General features: G+C 34.9%; 1 protein-coding gene across 1 annotated transcript; it reads right to left on the bottom strand.

Annotated features, from left to right (window-relative positions):
• Positions 1–1,889: 1,889 nt before the first annotated feature.
• Positions 1,890–5,630, bottom strand: LOC120077044 (ankyrin repeat domain-containing protein 2B-like). Its single transcript, XM_039030882.1, has 9 exons — positions 5,487–5,630; positions 5,232–5,273; positions 4,630–4,811; positions 4,254–4,460; positions 4,014–4,162; positions 3,743–3,911; positions 3,111–3,203; positions 2,325–2,464; positions 1,890–2,243 (listed from the first exon to the last, which is right to left on the bottom strand). Exons 2-9 carry the CDS (start codon positions 5,263–5,265, stop codon positions 2,144–2,146), a joined length of 1,074 nt encoding a protein of 357 aa, XP_038886810.1. The 5' UTR covers positions 5,266–5,273; positions 5,487–5,630; the 3' UTR covers positions 1,890–2,143.
• Positions 5,631–10,330: the final 4,700 nt, after the last annotated feature.

Genomic DNA, 10,330 nt, shown 5'->3' with positions numbered 1-10,330 from the left:
AGTTGTTGTTCTTGTTTCTTTAGTACCTTTAGTAGTTCCCTATACCAAGTATGTTCCTTGGATTATTTAACAAGTGGTAATTCAAGCTCTTATTTTGCAATCATTTAGCTGCAGCTTATATAGGCGATCCATGTGAGGGTCATCATTGATTAGTTTTTCTAAAATAGTCTTTTTTTTTTAGCTTAGACGCAAGGCATGTATACAATGGCTCAAGATAATCTAACTTAGAGAACATAAATATACAATAATCTAAAAATAAAGGAAGGTATATACTATCTAGGGAGTAAGAGTAATAGGAAAAAAAACAGATTACGATATTATGGAATTGTAAAAAAAGGAAAGAGATCTAAAAAGATCTTTTTCGCTCTCAACCAACGATTGAACAAAAAGAAAAAAATAATAAATTACATGAACTTAGGATTTAAATCAATATTGATATTCTATGCAAGGATTCCGGCTAATGAATCGTTCATTTAAGATTGATTGTCTCCATGTGGATAATTCCGAAAAAGAAAAGGGTTTACAAAAAACGAGAAATAGAGGCGAGATCGGGATTGAGGACCCTAAAGAGGTCCCTAGTTTGACCCCTTCCCTGGTCAAACTGAAGATTCTCTGCCCGTTCAGGGTGGGATCCTTGGAAATTTTTATCAACCCTACATTAAATTCTTCAAATTCAAGAAAAAACTAATGCAGCAAAAACAACGACTGCAAGTGTAGTTTAGTACTCATTTGGATTGATTTGAGAAAAAAGTACTTTTCAAAAAACTCATTTTTATTTAAACACTTTTAATTTTTAATTTTTTTAATTAAAATATATATATATATATATTTAAGATACACTTCAAAAGCTAATTGGAGTAGTTGTCAAACACTCCAATTTTTTTCAAAATAACCTATTTTTTAAAATAAACACTTGAAAATATGTTTCTTAATGTCTTACTATAAACCATACGGACTAATTCTATTGAAAAACTTAATTCTATTGAAAAACTAATCTCATCGTATATAACAATTTTCAGGTCAATCGGTCACAAATTAGTAACTTCGATTTAGACTTGATCGTTAATAATTATTTTTTGCTAACATACTCAGTGTCGTGTCAATATAAAAATACAGTGACTTCTTGCATAGAATCTCTTGCAATAGAGATTTTATTCATAAAGTACAGTAATATTATAATGATAACTACTAAAGTGAATCATTCTCATTTCTGATCGTTAGATTGACTTTGACCTTCCATTTTGTCAAATTCTATAAAAGGTTATTTTATTCTTTTTTTTTCGTAAAAAAACTAATTGGATTACTTTGGAGACATTGTGAAACCATCCACATAAATAATTTTATTTTTGCTGTTAGAATGATGATTTATTTAAAATTCATCCAATCGACTAAATGGATGCCACTTGTATCATCTTTAGATGTAAAGAAAGCTTCATTTGATATTATTTTTTCTTCAAATTCCTAATGACTCACCTGACCCTACAATATTTGAGTGTCAAAAAAAATTTAAAAAATTAATTTCTAAGTAGATGGCCACCATAAACTGAACACTTGATCTTTAAGGTCAATCATTTATTGAACCGTCTCCTTTTTGCCACTAGATAACCAAATTACAAAAACTAAGTTTTTCAAAACTTGGCAGGAAAATAATATTATAGTGTAAATAACAAAATAAATAATTGTAGTATTCATAGGCTTCAACCGTCTTAGAAAATTAGATTTCCACCAATAGTTATACATACTATAACAGTGCAAATATACAATTAAAAAAGTAACTTATTAGCGGAGAACTGGGCTATATAATCCCAGTATAACCATTAGTTCATATCTCTAATGTTTCTAAATGACTTTCCAATAGATGTGAAATTCTCAGCAAAAAACCCTTTTTATATCCTAAATTATAACACAAACAAACCTTGTAGTAAAAGGAGAAACCAAATGTACAAATAGGGTATTATACCTGACTGTAATCAGAAGTTCTACAAAATTATTGTAACAAACCAATGGACAGCAAAAGAAGACAACACCAGTCCTAACGATATACTTGCACTAAATAAAAATAAATTTGTTCTTACATGTCACAAGGCACTGCGCACAAGAAGATGCAGTAACTTAGGCATGAATGTCATCAGATTTGTATAGTTTACAGAAAGGCATCCTTTTCGAGCAACTTCAGCACCTCGTTCTGGTTGTTTAGCTTGGCAACATCGATGGGAGTCTTTCCATCCATGTTTGTGAGAGTACTGCACAAAGACAAACAGATAAGTACCTTGAATAATAGAAAATGGAATGTTACCGAACAATGAGAAGTTGGCCAAGCTTACACAGCAGCGCCGTTTTCCAGGAGGAGGGCGACACAGTCCTTCCGGCCATAACCAGCTGCGTAGTGAAGGGCGGTGTTCTTATTTTTGTCCAAAGCATCCACTTTCGCTCCAGCTTCCAGGAGGACTTGAGCACATTCAACCTGAGGGAAAATTTTAGTGCATAGTTAGTTTTACAAGGCCAACCAAATACTACCCCTATTTGTTAAGGAATTACACACGACTAGACATTCTTTAGACGTAGTAACTACTTTCTCGGTGAAGATGAGGCTAGACCCTATGCTCACTTAAAGTTTTGAACTGAAGTGCAACAATAACTCAGATATAGCAGCTGCCCACAAGATGTGTATTATACGAAAAGGATGCCTTTCTGTAAACTATACAAATTTGATGACCAAGATATGTGTATTATAGAAATCTGGTCTTCCAACCGGCTTCTTTAACTTTAATTTTTACATACAAGTATGTGATATTTTACGCTCATTACACCTTAAATCTGTGGTTAACCAGCACCCTAAGTATCGTCCTTTATAGCACAGCTTGCGTTCTCACTCTAACTATAAGGAATAAGAAGACTGAAGAGTAGTCCAAACTCCAAAGCTGTGATGCAAACAATCCTTTGCATTCATCTCTACTAACAGAAATAAATTACCCTAAGCCCTTTAGTAATGCAAGGAAGAAATGCCTCGTATTTTTTTTACATAACTAAGCAATTGAGCCAAAAAAAAAGGGATTCTAACGAGAATAAAGTATACAAAGTAGGTAAAAGCTAAGATACATTACTCATACCTCACCATATCCACTAGCAAAATGCAATGCCGTCCTCCCTTCTGAATCAACTTCATCCTTGTCAGCACCGGATGCAAGCGCCTTTTTTAATCCCTAATTAACCATGGGGATAAGGATTAGGTTCCTCAAACTACCGAGTCCCTTTACATGAGAGTACAAGAATGTGATGGGGATGTGAGCTTTCCCAATCATAAGATGCAGATTAACAATGATTTCACCTACGCATTTTTTTCAAGATGGATAATGCTTCAGCATGCAAGCTACATAGCACAAGCACAATTAGCCGATGCCAAGTCATACAACTCAATTTGATAGGGGAAAAAAATGAACATGAGATGAATAAGTACACCTAGGACGACCACAACCAGGTCCAGCTTACAACCCAATACAATTGAAGATATAAATATGAAAATAAACAAATGGGAACTCCTGGCCTCCTACTAATCTGGAAAGATGCCCCATGTTATTCACCAAAAAAAAGAGAGAGATTCCAGTATACGGTATACCACCATCACATCAACATCCTTTCATGCACCTCCATAAAAATTATAAGATATATATCACAGCTACTAGCATGAGCTATCACAGCCATGGAGCAAGTGAAAGAAACAAGAGAAATTACTGCTTCACACCTCAACATCACCAGTACTAGCAGTATGATGAACAGCTGATTCATCCTCATTATCCGGTTCTTCAGAATCATCAACCCCAGCATTGTCAGTAGATGTAGCTGCCTCAGCTGGAATTGGAAGGCCCATTGCTTTACCTAACTTCTGTAAGACTTCTTTATCATTCCAGTACCTAAGGACAAGGAATTTTTTTATTTCGGCAAGAACAATTTGGTAAATTGAATAAGATAAAGAAAACTCAATGGCTCAGAGTTTATATGTAAATGTTCCCAACTTCATCATGGAAGGTAGACCCCCAGTCTCTATCTCTTCCAATATAGGCTTCAACGAAGGATCCTCTTTAATCTGTGCCATTCTTTCCTCAAGCTGATCACCATCTGGTGGATTAGCAAAACTCTCAAACATGCGAGACATAGATGGATCCTGGGAATAAATTGAGCAGAATTTTTATTCCTAGTACAGAAGTAGAGGCTGTATGAAAATTCAATCAATCAACAAGCAAGAGATTAAATACCTGCATTAATGTGCTACCAAGACGCTCTGCCATAGACATAAAATGAGGATTCTGCATGACTTGTTGCATGGTGGAAAAGTATTGTTGAGGATCAAACTGGATTCCTTCTTGAGCTGGTGGACTCTGAAATTGTTGAAGCTGCTCAGCCATCTGGTTGAATGAAGGATCTTGTGCTATCTGTTCAGCTAATGCTTTGATGCTAGGATCCTGAGTGTATTATAAATTAGACTTAAGGGTTCAGCGAGCAAGGTTTACTAATATAATAGAAGTTCAAGCTAAAGATTTAGCCCAAACAAGAAATCACAGACGGAGCAAAATAACAACTTTTAAAAGAAAAAATAAATAGACAAAGAAGAGTTCAAGAAAAATCATCTACATTAAGAATGTCAGACATGGATGAGAAATCAAAAGGATTGTCCTGAGGCAGGTCATCAAATATAGAATTAGTTCTTTGAGGTGTTGCTCGTGGAGGAGAATTGGTTCTTTGGGGTGCTGCCTGTGAAGGAGGATTCTCCGGAGAGGATGTTTCAGATTTAGCGTTTTTGTTGTCTGAAGAACCTGTTTAATTCATTAGAAAATAAGGGGTTAGAAAGAAAAAGGACGAAGCCACATGAGTGATGCATCGTAAAAACTATAAATCATTCATAAAAAGCAAGGAAGTGAAAAAGGAAATGGAAATGGGGATATCATCTGCCAAAAAAAGAAAAAAAAAAAACCCTTGTCTAGAATTTTGCTCTTACATCATCCCATTTCATAACCCCCAATCTTCTCCCTTACACTAACCCCAATATCCACAAAGTACTGAAAAACGTAAAAACAACGAATTATGAATCAAATTGAAGCAGTAGTAATAGGGTAGACAATCTCAAGCCCATAAACTTCAATATCTATACATGAATTATACTGTAGACACGACCCAATTTCATATCCAATTGCTTTAATTGCAAACTACTACAAATACATAATTTAGCCGCTTACCAGACAGAAGTTCCTTGCTACTACTCGAAGCCATGACAATAACTGCATGCAAATCAGGGGAAAAAAACATCAAATCGAATTCTGAATCCACAATTCACAATGCAATACAAACCGATCAAACACAGTATCCATATCCGATTATCAATATCCCACCGTAGAAAAGAATTGTCAACCCCTACCCACAAAGACAATAAAAAGAACAAACAAATAAACCACAAAAAAGAAGTCGAGATTCAGAGATTCGTAGAACCAGACCTGATCCTGGCACTGGAAGATTCAAGGGAAGAACGAGAGCAAGAGATCAGGCTTCTGTACGACCTGATTCTCTAAAGAAACTTAAATAATTGTTTTATGTTAATTCGTTTCTATGAGATATAAACCCTAATTTCTTGTTTTTTTTTTCCTTCTCTCTCTTTTTTTTTTTTTTTTTTTATTTTTGATTGGGTATTTTTAGTCAGGATGAGTAACTTTTTCTTCTCTCACTAATTTGTATCTTGTGAGCTGCGGCCACCCCGGCACCGCCGTTGGGAAGGGCAAACTTGGAATTTCGTAAAATAGGGCCAATTTGGTTTTTCCTTTGGTTAATTGGAGGATTATGCATGTTTGGTTCCTAAATTTTGTTATAAAAGTAATGGAATTAAAAGTGATTCGAGATTGATCAAAGATCTCGCCCTATAATCATTTGAGTCTTATTTGATAATTAATTTATTTTTTATTTTTTAAAAATTGTACTTATTTTTTAACAAATTCTTACTCATGATTTTTCAAATTTCATAGGTAAACATTTGAGTTCTTAGCCAATTTTTAAAAATAGAAACAAGTTTTTGAAACCTGTTTTTTCTAGATTTCAAATGGAAAATTTCACAAAATGACCCAAAATCCAAAAACCTTTCTACCAATGACCTCTTCCTAAAAATTTTTCTACCTTTTCCCTATACGAAATATCAAAATTACCCCTAATTTTTAAAAAGCCTTCAAACTGCCACATTTCTTCTTCCTTCTACGATTTCCTCAACCCTTCATTCAATGTGCATTCAATACACCACCAACATTCCACTAAAACATTTATTCCCAACTAATATTTGGAAGAGAATGGAACGTCTCTCTCATTATTCACTTTCTGTCGTCAAGCTCCCCACGAAATTCTCTCATTGTTCTCTTGTAGCTTTCTCTCAGAATTTCAGCCCAACATCTTCGGATTCTCTGGTAGCTTTCTCTTGTAGCTTTTATTATCGGATTCAGTCCACATTTCTTCTTCCTTCAACAGTTTCTTCAGCCCTTCATTCAATTTATGATTTCTTCTCTCATATCACTTTCATAATAAGTGTTGTTTAGCATTAAATTACTGCATGATCGTTTAGTAAATGATTGCATAGTAATTTACTAAGCGATCACATAGTAAATTACTAAACGATCACATAGTAAATTACTAAACAATCGTTCTAATTTACTAAACGATCGTATATAATTACTCATTGCATATATTACTAAATGATCGTTTATAATTTATTGAATGATCGTGTATAAATTACTATACAATCGTTTATAATTTACTAATCAATCGTGTATAATTTACTCATTGCATATATTACTAAACGATCGTGTAATTTAATTATACTCATTGCATATATTACTAAACGATCGTGTATAATTATACTCATTGCATATATTACTAAACGGTCGTTTAAAATTTACTAGACATCGTGTAGTAAATTATACACAATCGTATAGTAAATTATAAATGATCATGTAGTAATTTATACATGATCGCGTAGTAATTTATACACGACCGCATAGTAATTTATACACAATCGTTCACTTATTAATGATTTGTTTATCCAATTGTAGATCAATGGCGCTACTTTGCATCTTTGTACAATTTGATAGGGATTGGGATGAGTCCGAAAGAAATTATGTTGTGGTCATATGAAAGGTCTGAAAGTTAGAAATGATATAACAGTCAGCAAATTAGTGAGTATAATGAACCAACGACTGAATATCGATCCGAATATGTTTGATATAACATCAAATGTTGCTACAATCTGTTGGTCCCGACTCCCCCAATTGACATAGCCGACGATGAAGATCTTAGCTTCTTTTTATAAGGCAGTGAGGCATCCTGGATGCCATTATTTGTATCAGTTACACCTGCTAACGGTCATAGAGTACACCAGCATTGCAATCCAACCAATCAACCCAATCCAATTCATACCATGTCTTCAATTGATGATCATATTGAGCCATGCAACTTGGGGGATGACCGAAGTGAAGCTTGGTTTGGTCGGAACAGTGAACCCAGATGTACTTTACAATTCAATACTAAACATAGATATGGACAAACTTCTTCAACACCTAATATCCATGTTTCAACCCCACCTTCTCCCGTTCCACCGGTTGTGATGCCTTCGGTGTAATGTATTCCATCGTTCCAACCGAACCATTTGTTGATATACCCGAACCATCAGAGGACCCATCGTATGACAACCTCGTCACAATACCTCATGACTAGGGGTGTTCATGGGTTGGGTTGGGTTAGGTTGAAAGACTTTTTAGACCCAATCCAATTGTTCGGGTTATAAATTTCTTCAACCCAAATAACCCTTATTAAAAAATGAACTCAACCCAACCCAACCATGAAATATTTGGGTTGGATTGGTTCGGGTTAATCGGGTCATTTATTTAAAATTATGTTTTTAAAAGAAACAAAATGTAAATATGTAAAAATATAATTTAATTATTTTCATATATTGAATTAAGATTAACTACTCAATTTCAATTTATATAGTGAAATTTGTTTTTCTAAAGTGCAAAGAAACTACTTTTAAGAGTGGTTGAAGAATAAATTATTAAAAAAAAATGAAATAAAATAAAATTCAAATCAATAATTGTGTTATAAGTAACAAAAAATATATATTTTAAAGTTAATAATAAATTCAGGTTGGTTCGGGTTGATTTGGGTTATATTAGGTGAACCCATAAACCAACCAAACCCATAAATTTTTCATTTATTTGAATCCAATCCAACCCAAATGAGTTGATAACCAACCCAACCCAAACCGCACGAGTTGGGTTGGGTTGATCGATTTTTTTGGGTCATCGGATTTTTTTAATATCCCTACTCATGACTGTTTGAATGACGAGGATATAAAAGTCGGTCAAATTTTCTTTTCGATATATGACTTGTTAGTTAAATTATCGATGCTTGCAATAAGAAAGAACTTTGAATATCGCATAAAAAAGTCAATGAAGAGCTTGCTAACTGTCCGGTATTCGGTGGAGGAATGCAAGTGGAGGGTCCGTGCCATGCCAAAAAGATGAAAGAAAGTGATTCCTTCAAAGTGACCAAATATCCCGGCGAACATACATGTTCTCTTGAAATGAGAACTGGTAATCATCGACAAGCAAAACGTTGGGTTATTGGACACTTGATAAAGTCCCAATACAAACAAGTTGGCCGAACCTACCGCCCAAGAGATATAATTGAGGACGTCCGATGAGAATATGGAGTGAACATTACCTATGGACAGGCTTACCACACTAGAGAGTACGGATTGGTGTATGCATAAGGGTCGCCAGAAGGATCATATGTTGTTGTTAGTGAAGGAACTCTTATTCAAGAGTACCTATGAACGGAAGCGGATCTTTCCAATTCATTGTGATAAAATTACCGCATATACATTCAAACATACTTTCATAATGCTAAAGAGGTCAATAAATCGTACCAGATGAAGATTTCTTCTTCACAACAAGTCTGAAGCCCAACCGTCTACCTCGAACAATCACCACTCGAACAGAAGGAAATGGAGAAGACAACACCACTCAAAGCCCTCAGTATTCTTGGAGTAAGAATCCAAAGTGTGGGATTTGTTCAGATTTGGTAGAGGGAAGGAAGAAGAGAGACCGTACACAACGATCAAGCAAGTGGGAGAAGAGGTCATCTATCGCATAGACAAGATGCTTGATTGTTTAGGTGAAGTATACGATCGTGTAGCAAAAGGTCAACGATCGTCTATACGATCATTTAGTAAATATCGGAAACTAAACGATCGCTTAGGAAAAAGGTAAACGATCGTTTAGATAATAGCGCGCGACAGTATAATCGGTATGCGATCGCTTAGCAATATCATATATCTAAGCAATCGTGCAGTCACTATTGTATAGGCACTGATTTTAAACGATCACACTATCTTTTCACAATGTCCGCGCACTCCGAGATCAACACACTGTCTGCTATTTATAATACACTCATCTGTTATTTAGAACAGAAGAGGTGCCTTCCCATTTCCTTTATAACCGTCCAATGAATGTGATCTTATCATATTCATAACATATAAATTAATATCATATATTAATTATAATATTCTCCTCTACTAGATATAAATCATATTTATATCCAATTTCCTCCAAATTAATGTATCTCATATATAAAGTTAATTATATCATATTTAATTAACTCGTTCAATTATATCATATATAATCGAACTCCCTCTTGTCAATTTGAACATTTCAAATTGACCCAAAAACTGATTCTCAACTTGTATCCAAGCTACCAAGGGGACGTTATAGACCTATGGCTCGAAGCTTCAACGGTGTGTGAACAGCTAACTAAACTCTTTAGTCACGATATCCACCATCTGTTAACTGCCAAACATTCCACTAAAGATCGACAGTTGAACTCTTCTTGCCATAGATATATTTCTATGTCCATTGGATATAACCAATCATCAGTACGATGACCCTTCACAGATGCTCGTAATTACAACAGGCCAATTTACCGCTTTACCCCTGTAATTACATCTTCCTTCTTAAGTACCACCGATCCCTCTAATGAACAATACAACATAGTCCTACTATGTTGAACACCTCTCGGGGCATGAGAAGGTGCATGACGCCACATCGTTCAAACCCTGGAATCAGCCCTTAAGGGAGCTATTTATCTACTTACCCCTACTTTGGGGAAGAAGTGAACTCCATCTTGTGAAGTTGAGTTCTCAGCTCCCAAATCAGACGAATCCCCAAAATGGTAGGTTTGAGGAGTTGGCAATATGACCACTCTCACCCTGTCTCTTATACACATCTAGATGTGTATAAGAGACAGG

Source organism: Benincasa hispida, chromosome 5 (assembly GCF_009727055.1).
Source record: "Benincasa hispida cultivar B227 chromosome 5, ASM972705v1, whole genome shotgun sequence".
Lineage (NCBI taxonomy): Eukaryota > Viridiplantae > Streptophyta > Magnoliopsida > Cucurbitales > Cucurbitaceae > Benincasa > Benincasa hispida.
The sequence above is the reverse complement of the archived record's forward strand: the minus strand, read 5'-3'. Positions and strand labels throughout refer to the sequence as shown.

Excerpts from the sequence above, each read along its gene's own strand:
- LOC120077044 (XM_039030882.1), bottom strand. The coding sequence starts at position 5,265 with ATGGCTTCGAGTAGTAGCAAGGAACTTCTGTCTG. Across the intron at positions 4,812-5,231 it reads TAGCAAGGAACTTCTGTCTG|GTTCTTCAGACAACAAAAAC; the intron begins GTAAGCGGCTAA and ends TGAATTAAACAG. Across the intron at positions 2,244-2,324 it reads CTGGAAAACGGCGCTGCTGT|TACTCTCACAAACATGGATG; the intron begins GTAAGCTTGGCC and ends GTCTTTGTGCAG.